Here is a 14,561-nt window from a genome sequence, read left to right as displayed (position 1 = left end):
ATCTGCAGTACCCTGGGACGTGACTTGTGGAAAAAGCACTCCCACAGTGCTTAGTGTTGCATGAGAGAATCCTTCGAGGTAAACTGAGCTGCTGCCAGAAGAGAGGAGTGACAGCATTCATCTGTTTATTTCATTCTACAAATACAGTACAAAAATACATTTTTTTTAAGATAATTATATGAAAGCCATTTTCTACACTTAAAGCCTTTTTTCTGTAACAGTATTCAGCTACAAGTGAACAGGATCCACCTCTATTTTTAAAGAGACAGTGTAATTTCTTTTTACAAAAAGGGCAAAAGACAAAACAGCATTTCTATTGCGAAGCTGTGGGCAGAGCTTGTAGAGATTTAACATTCATCTCCAATCCATCTGTAATTGTTTGGGCACTGGGGAACGTTTACAAAAGCTGAGTCTCACTGACTTTCATTTCTGACACTCATCAGATCTACACATTCTGTTCCAGAATAAAACTGAGGAGTCCTGGTAGAACAAAACTGAAATAAGTGTGTACATTTTTAATTGACTCAAGATGACATATTTAACCTTAAGTTTGCAATGAAGACAGGGCTGCTTCTTTCTAATGTGCAAGATATTAGACAGTCAAGGAAGGTTGTAGACTGAAAAGCCAAAGCTGAGCTTTCACAAAAGGCACACGTGTTCTTTAGAAAGGAAGTTTTCAAGCTCATCCAAATCTCCACTGCGTGCTGCACTCCACATGAAGTACTTCTTCCCTCTGTGGTGGTGACACTTAGGCTCTACTCACTACTGCTTTGGATGAGGTATGAATTAAAACCACCAAAGAGGATGTAGTAGTCTCTTGACTAGCTCAACACAGACTTTAAGTAGCAGCTGCATACTTCAGTTCTGAGCAATCAGAAAAAAAAACAGAGGAGAAAATTGGGAAGAGGCAGTGCTAATGGAAAAGTGCCTCAGAATGCATTTGTTACAGTGTTGAGTGATAGAGGAGCTCAAAAAAGCCCAACTGCATATAGATGGTGATCTTGTGAAGGACAACTGCACATCTGCTTCCCCTAAGTTCAAGGATTAAACAGATGAACTCAACTACCCACAACAGCAAAAGAGATTCTTGGTGCTGAAATAGGCTGATCCCTGATAGCTCAGAAATGCAATCAAACTGAAGACTAAGTAGTCTTCAGCTGGCATAGGATACTTCTGTTGGGACAGTTCTGTCCTTGCATTGTGAAGGAGCAAAGAAACACTTGGACTGATCACAGTTTCTCAAAAGGAAACAGCTGTGCTGCTGCTTCCCTCTTTTCTCTCTTGCTTTTTCTGGTTGTCTTCTCTTCTTTCTGCTTCTCTACCTGGCGATTTCGGGGCCAAGAAATGTCCACATCTGCAGTCCCTGAACTCGGACCACCTTCTTCATCAGAGGAGAATCCAGCTCCTTTCTCTGCCTCAGGTGCTGATGGCTCAGCCTGGAAAAAGAAAAAACCACCCAGGCTCTGAATATCGTGTAGCTGCTCCTTTCTAAAAAGGCCCCTTTTGTATCTCAAGTGACTCTCAATGACATCACAGCAGTTGGATGCTCTGGTTTGGGCTTCTCACACACAGCAGTGTGTTTCTATTCCTGGATGTCAAGCATTCTTTCAACAACAAGCTAAGTATTTTTGGTCAGAGATGAATAAAAATAAACTAGCTTTAAAGAGATCATGCTTTTCACCTTTTTCAATAAGAAAAAGATGAAGAACTAAACTGTCTGGTTTCATAAAAAAAAGAGCAGCCCAGAGACCTTCTAAACTATGGATGTGGTTTGGAGGAAGAAACCCAGGAAGGGGAGGTACGTCACAACAAAAGAGCAATATGAAAACGATGATGCTCTGGGCAAGCACTTGTCTCTTTTTAATCAGTAATTCCTCTCTCATGACATGACTGTGTTGGATTTCTGGTGTAGGCTTTTTTTGGTTGCTAATCAAACGTTAAGAGGGAAGAGAAAACTACAGAATGTAATTGCTTAAAAAACAAACAAACAAAAAAAAACCAACAACACCTACGCTCTCTTCTGCCAGAGAAATAACATATTGGAAAAAAAAAAACCTCTCGATAGAGAAAAAGAAAGCACTGTCAGAAATGCAGAATACCTTGATGGAGTAGCGTTGCTTCAGTCTCTCTCTAATGAGAAGTCCCTTTGTCAGCAACTTCCAGTTCCCCAGAGCTCTCTTCTCACGCTTCTGTGTGTCATTGTTATTGAAAAGAAATACCATTTTTAGCTCCAGCACCTTCATATATTAACATTCACAGAAGATAGAAGTTTAAAGACTTTAAAATGCAATTAAAAATAAAGAACCACAAGCCACCAACCCACCAACTTAAACATGCCAATTAAAAGATTATAGGCCAGGATTCCTATGAGTAAGGTGTATTGGTGACAATGTATCTGCTAAATACATGAATTACTGTCGCTTTCTACTGTGTGCACTGACTGTAAATTACACCAGAGCCTCCTTCAGAAGTTTAACCTCACACATGTATGCTTTACTTCTGTTTCTCAGCAGCAATGGAAAACTGTTCCAAAGTGCACTCTATTTCAGAGATTGCTGCCCACTTGTTTGCACTGCATTGCAAACAGAAAGCCCCACGTGAAGCATTTGGGGAATGCAGCTTGTCACAGAGCTCAGTTACATACACAGCCTACCTTTGATGGTCTACAGCTCAAAATGAATTCAGCAGCGATGAGGTGACTGCAAAAATAATTCTCACCTCCTTCTCCTTCTTTTCTATTTCTGCTTGTTCATTCTCCCAGGCAGCAATGAGCACCTCTTTATATTCTTCACAGACAACGTAGCCATCAGTACTAGGAAGGAGAACACAACCCTCTGTCAGCTACTGGAAAAAGAAAGGGAACAAATGCCTGCTGACCCCACCATCTCAAAAGCTGCTGACAGAACTAGCTGTCTCATAGGGTGTAAATGTGTCTATAGATTTGTATAAAGTCACCTCTGCATGCCAGGGTCATTGACTCTACCACCACAGGTAGCACAGAAGAGGACGATGCGTCCTCCATGGCACAGTGTGTACAACTTCTGCACAACAGCAAAATTCATGGCCTTAAACAGAGCAGCTTTACATACACTGCGTGCGAGTAGCCACCATGAAAATCAAATCCAGTAACAGCTTGAGCACAGTCGATGTCCAGCTTCCGTGCCAATCTGTTCAGGTTGGGGAGTCTAAGCTGCACACAACCAATGGGTAACATAGATGGCAGGAAGAGATAGACGTTCCCATACTCATTCCGAGGAACCTGTTATTGCAAAATGAAAGAGAAATGATGACCCTCCTGCCTTCTGGAGAGAGGCAAAAACCTCTGCTGCAATTTGAGGTCTTTCTCCTCTTTCTGACCCGCTGTGTTCTACTCTGGTATTCTGATAGTATTCACATGACAAAGCACAGGCTAAATTTTAGCTGCACGGCTGTCTCCTTATCATGTTCTCTGACCCAGCTGTAATGCTGAGAACTAGCAAAGCAAAGATGAAGTAGGTAAGTTAAATGAAGCAAACTAGGAAGTTGGCAGCCTGCACTGCTAGCACTCATCATTACTTGGACTTAGGAATGAAAGGCCTCAATGAAATTGTCACCATTCCCCGCTGGGTTTATTTACCTCAGAACTCTAAGCCTGAATCCAGATGTTACTGACTGATCTCACCTTCAAAATGCACAATTCTCAAAAAACAAAGCCCCCAGCTTCATAGGAAACAGTTCCCTTAACACCAGCCCTCTGCTGCCCGTGCTACCTTTCCATCCACTGCTATGGGTGGCTGGTACTCCTCTGTCTGCCAGCGACCAAACAGCGCCAGGTCCGCTCTGTCGCGGTTTGCGGGCTCTGCAAGGCGTGCCTTCCTCGCCTGGTTGGAATAGCCCTTCACCATCTGCACAAATACAACAATCAGACTTGTATCACCACAGAAACGAGCTGGTAGTGATTTCAGACCTTCCCAGGACAGCAAAGGAGAAGACTCTGGAAAAGAAAGAATGCCTACTTCCTGTCTTCACTGTCTATCGCTTCTAAAGGATAACCCACAGCTACTGTGCGCTAGGCAGCCAGATTCACAGTTCAAATGGAAGTCGCAGGATGCCCCTGAACAAGATGAAAGGGGCAGTTCTGCACAATACCCTCGGGGTACAGGCACAGGAAGTGAACAGAATCACAACACGGCCACCACATGCAAGCAAGACACCCACATCTGCTAACAGAAAGAAGGCAATCAGAAAAACAACACCAGACAAATCAGGAAGCAGACGTCGCACAGGAGGAAGCCAAACCCTCTCACCTTGTAAGGCACTTCTCCAATCCTCACCACTCGAGCCTGCTTAAGCCAAGTGTCCTTGGAGTGAAGCGTGTGAACGCAGTCTCTAAAGAAAACAGAAGAAAGCAGCCACTTCCATCAGAGACTTCCAAACTGTTATTTGCATCCCAGGAATGGTTAAAAAGCAGCATACCTATGTGGCCTACAAATGCTGTCGGTGCATGTGGCCTACGTCTATGGCAAATACCACTGAGGTCATCACACAAACTAGCTCTAATTTGTTAGAGAGATCACAGACACACACCACTCACCTCGAGTAAACGGCCTCTCCTCTGCAGTACCCTAGGATAGCAGCTGATTCAGGATAGATTGCTTGATATTTCAAGAGATGCCTCTTCAGTGCATACAGAGGGTGGTTTTTGTACTCTCCAATTGCTGTTGGTAGAGGCTGATCTTGAAGCTTAAGCTGAAACTGGAGGAATTTGCAAAAAAGAGGGATGTCACAGCTATCTTGCACTAGCCTTTTAAGAACAATTATAGTGTGGATCAAAGGGAGAAAGCATCAGGAACAAGATCAGATGAACTAAGGGACCAAAGCAAACGACACTTAGCTGTACACCCACATCTATAAATCTCCAAGAAAGGTAACACAAGGCTGTACAGAAACTGTCTTATTAAGTTTCCAGCATGGGCTGCCCCGTTCTTTTGCTGTCCAGATTTCTCTCAACAGCCTCCACTTGATTATTACCCAAATCTCATCATTGTATATTCCCTTTAAAACATGCTCATTGTGAATGTCTCAAGCTCAGATACAAACCTCCTTCCTCATGGAACCTCTCCTAATGATTTTTGCCTCAATGGGAATCCAGGGACTGGACCTATGCTATTAAACATCCCACGTAACTTCTTATCATTTACCTCCTTTTCCTCCTTCTCATCTCTATCCACAAAGGGACTTCTATATGGCTGCAGTGTGTCTTCCCACCACTCAGGGTCCACACGGTTCTTCCTTGTCATGGTCATCCACACTGGGTCATATCTTTGTGTCACATCCTTGACGCTCCCATCGTTGTCAAATCCCACAACATAGGACAGTGGCTTTGTGGCATACATGAAGCACTGCTGGGGCTGGGCAACACTGCCGTGAACACAGTCTACACACACCCACTTGTCCTCACGTTCAAGGAAGACCTCTAACCACTGGTCTGTGCCAACCACCTTCCGTGCCATCTGCTGCCCCTCGTCCTCATCACTAGAAATTATTTTGTTTCTCTTTCTCTGTGCATGAGGCAAGGTTGGAGCTGGGCTTTTTGCTGCTCTTGGTTGAACTCCGTAAGAATTCCTGGGTAGCCCTGATTCTGACGTCTCACTTTTGGAGCTTTTTACAGTCATTAGCTTTGATTTCCGGGCACCTTGTGAGCTTCTCCGCTTTTTAGGGACACTTTCGAAGTCCTCATCAGAGAGCTGGCTTTCATCTCCTGAAATCTCAAAGTCAGAAACACTGTCATCATCACTTCCACTCTCTTCTTTGTAACACACTTTGGAGGCCACTCGTCTCCGGCGATTGTTCTTGGCCCTGACTGGTGCATCTTTTTCCCCAAAACCACTGTCCTCATTTCTACTTTTCCTCTGCTCCTCGTTGCCCGTTGTCAGTTTTGATTTGCGTGTCCTTTTGGTCTGAGCAGCTTTTGTTTTCTCTGACTCCTCATTGTCTTCTTCACTCCCTGAGGATTTCTCATCCCATCTGGCTTTTTTGCAGGGGCATTTTTTTGCCACAGCTTTGGGTGTTGTGCCAGAGCTCCCCTGCCCCTCAGAGGTACTGCTGAGTGACTGCTTCTTCGACGTGCCTTTCTCCTGCAAAGAAAGAGGCTAGGTCACTTTTACCATGTAAAAGTTTTAAACTTAAAACCACTAAAGCATGAGAAGTCTTTGCTTAAATACACACCAGTAAGAGGTGGTTTGCTTTTGTTTGTAAAAATGAGAAACTTAAAGATTAAGGGTTTGTATGTGCTGCAGTATAAACAAAAAGCACTGTCGTAACAGTGCTTCATGCAGGAAGTGATTCTCTTCAAGTTCCAACAGCTACAAATCTCTGTAGCTCCTTTTGGGCAGCAACCAAATAGGGAATTTTGCATACAAAACAAAAACTACCTTTGCTTTCATCTCCTTGAGAGGAACAGGCTGTAAAGACAGCACAAGGCGACACAGCAGCTGCAATGCTCTGAGAATAATTAAAAATATCTGCAAAAGATAAAACAAACCATGTTTAAACTTTTATTTTTTTAAGGTACATTAAAAAATTAAATAAAAAAAACAACTTGAAACTCCTTCACATCCCGGGTTCTGTCACAAACCATTTTCAATCCTATCTTTTACCCAGTGCTGTGGACACCGACACAGATACATAGCCCAGCTGCCATAGCACTGTACTGTCTTCTCTGGCTCTTATTTAAGTTAAAACAGTGACAGAAGTCCTGCTGTTAAGTCACTCAAATCCCATCTGTCCCCCAGCAGGCTCTCATTCTTGAAGCAAACTGAGTAAGGTGTCTCTAAATCCTCCCTCCCAAAGGTGGCCATGGCCAACTACACACCGCCAGCTCAACCCAGAAGTAACACCAGCTATTCAGACAATGTCCTTACAGTCCCAGCTGAGTGGCCAGCAGCTGTGAACTGACACCCACATTCCTGCGTGGGACTTAAAGGAAGCTGCTGTTAATAAATGTCTGTGCAAGCTTTGTTTTGTCTCTTGCCACAGGAAACAACATCTTTATGTTAGCACAGCAGGGTTGAAAAGATATCACAAGAACTGCTTCCTGCTTTGCAGCACAGAAGCTGCAACATCCCACTTTATCAGCAACAGGGCAGAGCTGCAAGCAAGCACGCACCTGCAAAGCAGCAGCTCTTTCAGATGCCTTGTCAATTTTATCTCCCATTTCTCCTTCCCTTGACTGTTTTACCAAAATCTCTGTACAATTTGAAGCAACTGACTTCACTTCTTGTCTTAATTATTGCACCACAAAATGACTGCAGAGCTCAAGTGTTTCCTTTCCAAGCCCTGGCCTCAAGATGCACTAAATCAGAACTAAATTATTTTGGTATTCAGTGGCCACTCTGATAGCAACCAACCACCCACCTTCTAAAGAATCCCACTCACCTCAAAGAACTGAGGAGAGTTTCTCTGGCTGTAAGTAAATCCAAGAATTTTCTTACTCAAATTAGTACCCATGGCAGAAATGTATAAACTGGGTTTCTCTGACCTATACTGCTGAAAGTAATATGAAGAAGCCAGGGCATGCTTAGAAACAAGCAGTTCTGTGCACTATGCAAAGCCATCCACAGAAAATTAAGCATGCAGTGGTCTCAATCAGAACTAGAGGCTTCAGTTAGTACAGTTCACACTGAAGAAATGAATTGCAGAAAGATCCCAGATAAAAACACACAAAAAAAGAAAAAAAAAAACCAACAAGGCATCACCTAACTCACCAACCCATTTCTCCAAGCAGATCCCTCAAGCTTCACTTTCTTTGCAATGACCTAGCATCCCAATTCAGCAACCAACCCTGCCCTTCCCAGTCACTTACGTGAACCAACTCCTGATCATCTCGTGCAGTGTAGATGGCAAAGCGCCTCTCCAGCGTGGACTGAAGGGGCTCTCCTTTTTCAGTGGAGAGCTCATCATTGATTGTGAAGGTTCCAACAAACCTGAAACGTGAGGTACCTGCTTATTGTCTTCTGTCGTGAAGGTACTCTTAAAACTTCACAGTTCCTCCCTTCCTTCTTCACAAAAAAAAAAGTCTTGTGTTCAAAATCAAAAAAATCAGTGAAGAATTGTAATTACACGTACCCCTGTCCCTGAACCCTGGCTCTATATTCTACATGATAGTAGGACTAGGAGAAAGTATATTACCATTTCACCAAGTTGGAAATGTAGAGAAGGTCCACTTGGCCTGCAGGAACTTTTGTGAAGTGTATGGGGATGATGGACAGACCAATGGCATGAAGATCTGGCTGGCTGCAGATCCTGTTCCTATAGAAACCATTTGCTAATAAACACAAGAGATGAACCTGAGAGAAAAAAGTTTCTATAGTGAGTTTACAAGAGATGTTCTCTGCTGGAACTACCGTCCATGGTGATGAGCAGGGTGCCTCTACTGCTCCTTATGGCAGACAGGCAAGAAGGAAACCTCCCAAGCACAAGAAGGGTGGGCAGAGGACTGATGGGCATTGCAAGACAGCAAAGCCTTGCAGACCCTGTCACTGTCTCCTGTTCTACGTGTGCCTGACAGTTTAACCCAAGTAGAACGAGCAGATGCACACAACAGGGAAATATATACCCTACTTCAATCTGCTTTCATTTACAAGCTTACTCGTTCAGCAACTGACACTTCTAAGGTTCAGCTGAGGAGAAGGCCAACAAGCATGTGTCAGGAACACAACCTCCTCATTTTTTTCACTCCTCGCCACGGCCCCAGATTATTTTATTCACAAACAGCTTTCTTTCTCATTACATATCAGTTCAGAAATCTCCAGCTAAATTTTTTCTTTGTGATCAATACCTTGTGTGTGTCCTCACGAACATCCTTAGTGAAACGTTTCATCATTCTCCGAAGATAAGTCTCAAACTCAGCTTTCCTTTTCTCTCTGCATAACATTAGAAAAGAACAAGATATTATGGTTTCCTCTCTATCTGCCTTCCTAGATTCCTGAGCTGCCATCGACTGCCTTCTGTTTTTACCTTCTCTCTCTTTTCTTAAGTTGTTCTGGGGTTTCAATCTCTATCTCAACTGGATTGCTCGGCAGCACCACTGCTGGAAGAACAGTGCCTTCTTCTAACTTATCTCCAGGCTCCTGGAGTTCTGGGAGAGAAAGGAAACCAGCAAACAGAACGTTATGAGATAATATATAAACCATGAGTACCATGGCAACAAATTTTTGGATGGCATGCATCACCTTCAAAGGCAGTAGTTGTAATTTTTTTTCCTACTTTGGAACTATTCCCAAGTATTGTGAGATAAGAGCTTTTAATATAGATGTGCACACGAAGCATTCAGAATGAGAACTGACTCAAAAGGCAAATTAGAAAAGGACCTGTTGCATACAATAATATGCACAACTGAAATAGATGTGCAGTTGTTACCTTCCACATCCTCCCATTCATCTTCGCTTTCATCATCATCATCAGTATTGTCCTCAGCCATCTCTTTTTTAATAGGAGACTCTCTCTTCAACTTTGCCTCCTTCTCAGGGGCCTTCAATGAGTCACTACTGAAATTACAGAAACAGTTTTAGCCTCAGGAAGTGCAGGGGCTTGTTTATTTACGAATGGAAGAGAAAGAAAACACAAAAAATGAGGAAATAGATGAAGCATCCTCTCTGCATCAGTAACAACAGATGCAAAGGTTTTGAGTATTCAACAACTGAAGCGTGGGTGTCTCTGTAAAGCGAGCAATCTGTGCCACCAATCAGGCCCACTGAGCAACAACTGTTCAGTGCAAACACGGGTCCTGGTTCTAACACATAGTTTAGGAATGAAGATGCACAAATCTAAAAACATAACCCATCCTTCCTAACAGCTCGTGTTACATACATGCACGTGTAATACAACCTCACATATACAACTCTGATTTAAAAGGCTGAGGTATTTACTTCCCATGCAAATTGTCTTCCTCAGGACCTGTCCTCCTCGTGACTGCCCCAGCTCCCGGTGAGGCAGTCCTTCTGCACAGGAACGTGACACAGACCAGCTGAACAGGACGTCCAGCTTGACATAACCGCTTCACACCAACACCTGCAGCAACGGGCCCTGCACAGGCAGCAAGGTGCAGCCTGCAATCCTCGCGATGAACAACAGGCACGCTTACCCGCACGTTTGCTCTGTGCCATGAGTCCCTTTACCGTCAAGGCTTTTTTTATGATCTTTTGCTTGCTGCTTTACCCCTTTTTGTCTTAAAGCCTCACGCGCTGACTCGCGAACTCCAGCATCGCAGCCTCCCTCCTTCTTCCTAGCAGGAACGCCGGGTCTCTTCTTCTTTATCAACTTTTCCTCTATAAAATCACCTGCACCGCAAAGAGAGAAGTTTCCTCGGAGGACGCAGGTATCAGAGGCGGTACCTCCACGGGCTCCAGCGGAGCGAGAGCAACCCCGGCCTGGCGGGACGGCCCCGTGTCACACGGAGCCGGGACCGGCTCCAGAAGCCGCGCCTCCCGCACTCACCCTCATCGTGCCGCTCCTCCTCGCCGTCCCGCCGCGCTGCCGTCCCCTCAGGCCGCCTTTTGCCGGCAGCCGCCAGCAGCGCCTTGCGCTTCCTCGCCATAGCGAGGCCAGCACGCCCCGCCCCCGCGGACGGGAAAGGGCAGCGCCACCAAGTCTCGCGAGACAGCGCGGGAAGCGGTTTGAAAGATGGCGGACGAAGTGGACCAGGTGAGCGGGTCCGCGTTCCCCTCAGGGCCGTGTGCCGTCGCTGTGCCGGGATGTGAGGGCCAGGCTCAGGCTGGAGGGCGCGGGGGGGGCTCGCAGGCTGTTCGCGTGTGTGTGCGGCTCTAATGCTTTTGGGTTCGTGTTCAGCAACAGACAACGAATACCGTGGAGGAGCCGCTCGATCTCATCAGGCTCAGTCTGGACGAGCGGATCTACGTGAAAATGAGGAATGACAGAGAGCTGAGGGGCAGGCTGCACGTGAGTACGGCTCCACATGCCGCTGTGTACTGCCGTGTGCTCGGCAGCCCGGCTTCATTTGCTCAGTGCTCCGACTTTTGGTGCCTGTTGGTGCCTTTTGGTTTCTGTTTCCTCCTCTCCTGTTGTCTTCTGAATGATTCCGATGGATTCATTCCCCTGTTTTTGGCTCCTGTTTCCACGTCTGTGAAATAAACAATGACAATTTGAGTGTCTTCCTGTAAGGGGCTTTCAGAGCTCTTAAGATGGAAATGGGTTTATTGGACAGCAATCTTGTGTGGCAGACCCAGTGAGCCTGCGGTGGGATGCATTCTCAGCTGGACACTCACATTTCATTTGTTTTGTGTTTCTTTTGGGAGTAACATGTCTGTTAGTGAGGCAAACTTTTCCATCTGGCTGTGTCATCCTGGAATGCAGTGCTGCGTTGAGAAAGAGAACTAGTTTCCCCACGTGTTACCTGGGCCTCAAATTCCTTTGAGAACACAAAGATGAGAACAGATCCGTGATATGCTGACACAGTGCTCAGCTTACTTTTGTGGGGTGTTTGGAACCTGTGCCTAAGTACAGTTTTTGTTTGAGTTACAGCTTTCATTGTTGTAGACAATCAATCCCAGGAATCTGGTTTGATAGCAAAGAATGCCTGCTTGGATTAATGTTTATGATGAGAACAAGTGTGATACATTAATGATGGGAACAGACTTTGAGAGTTTGTGCATGCTCTTCTGAAGAAGAGTTCAGTGAATATTCTTTGTTCTGCAAAGTACTGTACTGATCTTGGCTTTTAAATCTGACACTGCAGCTAACTGATAGTGCATGTTCACAGATTGTACACCTTCTGGCCAAAGTCAGGTTAAAATAATTTCGTTTGAATGTCTTGCTGAAACTGTTGTCTTAATGAGCTTGTGCTTGAATTTTGGAAGAAATAATAAACTCTGTTCCTACAGGCATATGATCAGCACTTAAACATGATTCTGGGTGATGTGGAAGAAACTGTAACAACAATAGAGATTGATGAAGAAACATATGAAGAGATTTATAAAGTAAGGACTTTGGAGCTTTTATCTCCATAAAACTTCTCTCAAACAAGATTGTCGTGCAGTCAAAATAATGTATTGATAACCTTTCGGGCTAAGACCTAGCAGATGTTTCAGGCAAACTGTTATGAAATTGCAGAGGATATCCAGGTGCTTGTTGATTTTGATCTCTGCAGTAGGACAGAATTTGCATGTTTGAGCTTACACTTCTTGGGGGTTGTTTCTGGCATTAGGAGTGAATTTTGCCACATGATTAGCAGATGTGTTCTGTATACTGCTCTCTTGTAAATGTAATCTTTTCTTTTCTTCTTCATAGTCTACCAAAAGGAATATTCCAATGCTCTTTGTCAGAGGTGATGGCGTTGTGCTTGTAGCACCCCCGTTGAGGGTTGGCTGAAGGAACCAAGGATTGAACCTTCTTGGAAGGCTTCAGGCTCTTGGATGATGATTTGTTTTGATCATGTCTCAAAATTGTGTACATGTTTTTATAGAACGTTTTTGCTGGTTCTTTTTGGAAGAGGAATGAATTTTTCTTGCAGAAAGTACACAACAACTGAAGCAGTATGAAAACAGCCTTGTTTTCCCTGCATTAATGTAACTGCTGTAAATGAGCTGTGTGTCACATAAGTAAAGGAATCCTGTTTGGGTTTTTTTTTCAAACTTGGAAATAGTGGAGTCTTTTTTTTTTCCCTTGTTTTAAATAAATTTGGTTTATCTTTCAGATTTGATGTGTTATGTTTTTGTTGCAAAGGATGTACTTCTGTAAGTGCTAATGTACTTCTGTAGTGCTAATGCTACATGAAGTTGTGGTACGCGGCTTTGCTTCCTGAGGAAGCAGTGACTTGGATGTTGTTCTGATCTCTGTCCTTACTGTACTTAAGTTTTGCAGATTGATGTTTGGAGGTGGGTAACACTGTGTCACTCTATGGTGCACTACTGCATGGCTTTTCTGGGTTCAAATTCTGTAGTCATATCCTCAAAGGGAAATTGTGTGTGTCCCACGTACAGTACGTAAAGAAAATAGAAGCATCTGAAAATGTTCTAAGAATTCTATTGCACTTTGTTAAGAGTGATACTTTGCAATACCATGAGTAGGAAACAAGCTGAGTTGCCCACTGTCAGCATTCATTTGCCACTGCCTGCAGCTGGTTTCAGTTCTTGAATGCTGAAGGTACTTACTGATTATCAGTGGGTGCACAAGAACCCTGAACAAAGTGCTTTGTTTTAATATCTCAGGCCTTCCCTGTTTGAAGTTTATTCTTTGGGGATGTGGAGGGGAATAAGGCCTGAGTACACCTAGGCCAGGAATGTTTTACAGGTTTGTTAGAAAGGCATGCTATAGACATAGGTCCCTTCAAGGGCATTTCTTAACACATGGCTTTATAAGCTTGCCTAGGTTCTCAGGTTGCTTGCTTTGACACTATTCTACAGTAAAAAAAACTTCATGTCTTATAATGCCTAGCTTGTGTTAAGAGTGGGAAATACAAGGTGGTGAGCTTTATTTATTTATTTTTTATTTTTTTAAGGAATAACAACTTATTTTGGCAATAAAATAGATACCCTTAAACCTTGAGTCTATACTTCATAATCTCTGAAATGAGAGTAGGGACTTAAAACAAAACAACACAAAAACAACAACAAAAAACCACACACACACAAATCTGCTCGGGCCTCTAGGTGTCCTCTGCTGTCATGAGTGCCCTCTAGAATTGGGATAGCTCTAAAAATAGGAGCAATATCTGAAGCTGAAACTGAAGCTATTATTGAGAATTAGTGTTAGTAGGAATTACAGGCTTTAAATGTTTTTAAACATGTATTTTCCTTGCCCTGCATTCTAGAAAGTTTGAATGCATGCAACAATGTCACCTGTGAGACTATTTTCGTATACAGGGGCCCTGTGTGCAAAACAAAGTATCTGTGCCATTTAAAACTACTACTACTGGAGTGAAGGGTGGGTTTGCAGTGGGCTTGTCAGTAGGCATCCCTCATCGTGCTGCCCTTGATTTGAGTTGGGCAGGGCTGCTCTAAGGACAGCTGTTGTGCGTGATCCCTGTGTGTGCCATCTCTGCAGGCACCGGAGGATCTGGAAAGCACCCATGAAATTCCTCCATGCGGAATTCTTTGTGTGAATGTAAGCGGCATAGGACGCTAGGTGGTGGTGTTTCCTCAAGTTTACGCTGGGTTGGCTTTGCTCGGTTTTGATGTACGTAGCCTGTGTCAACAGGCCCTGTAGTTGTGCAATTAATCATTTGTTTTTAATTAGGATGGCACTTGCTGACAGTTTTAAATTAACTCTGCTGCTAGCTCGTAAGTTAAAATAAGAATTCGCTTGGATGTTTATGGAGGCACAGGGCAAGCCCACAGAAGGGTTAAGAAAAACACTATGTGTGCCTTGCATTGTGAAACTGTAAAATGCCTGCACCCCAGGCCAGCAGCTGTGCTGGTTGCATTAGCTGAAGGAGTGTACCATTCAGGATAAACTGTGCCTTAACCACTTCGTGCTGGGCACTGCCTGGAGGTGAGCAGCACACTGCTGTGTGATACACAGAGCTGCTTCTGTGGCCACTGACTTAAGCTCCAGCTGTATGGCTG

At 44.1% G+C, this 14,561-nt stretch overlaps 2 protein-coding genes across 2 annotated transcripts; one reads left to right on the top strand and one right to left on the bottom strand.

Annotated features, from left to right (window-relative positions):
* Positions 1–1,212: 1,212 nt before the first annotated feature.
* Positions 1,213–10,582, bottom strand: XPC (XPC complex subunit, DNA damage recognition and repair factor). Its single transcript, XM_065749846.1, has 16 exons — positions 10,477–10,582; positions 10,124–10,319; positions 9,400–9,524; positions 8,998–9,118; positions 8,819–8,903; positions 8,170–8,327; positions 7,844–7,964; positions 6,414–6,503; positions 5,181–6,116; positions 4,574–4,734; positions 4,287–4,368; positions 3,750–3,884; positions 3,090–3,259; positions 2,719–2,812; positions 2,100–2,189; positions 1,213–1,436 (listed from the first exon to the last, which is right to left on the bottom strand). The coding sequence occupies exons 1-16, from the start codon at positions 10,574–10,576 to the stop codon at positions 1,230–1,232; spliced, it is 2,871 nt and encodes a 956-aa protein (XP_065605918.1). The 5' UTR covers positions 10,577–10,582; the 3' UTR covers positions 1,213–1,229.
* Positions 10,583–10,626: 44 nt separating this feature from the next.
* On the top strand, positions 10,627–12,607 carry LSM3 (LSM3 homolog, U6 small nuclear RNA and mRNA degradation associated). The gene is made up of 4 exons (XM_065749845.1): positions 10,627–10,683; positions 10,828–10,938; positions 11,880–11,975; positions 12,286–12,607. The coding sequence occupies exons 1-4, from the start codon at positions 10,663–10,665 to the stop codon at positions 12,364–12,366; spliced, it is 309 nt and encodes a 102-aa protein (XP_065605917.1). The 5' UTR covers positions 10,627–10,662; the 3' UTR covers positions 12,367–12,607.
* Positions 12,608–14,561: the final 1,954 nt, after the last annotated feature.

Source organism: Cyrtonyx montezumae, unplaced genomic scaffold, assembly GCF_038088225.1.
Source record: "Cyrtonyx montezumae isolate F1298 unplaced genomic scaffold, pur_monq_1.0 scaffold_6, whole genome shotgun sequence".
Taxonomy (NCBI): Eukaryota; Metazoa; Chordata; class Aves; order Galliformes; family Odontophoridae; genus Cyrtonyx; species Cyrtonyx montezumae.
Note: the sequence above shows the minus strand (reverse complement) of the source record. Positions and strands in the feature narration are given on the sequence as shown.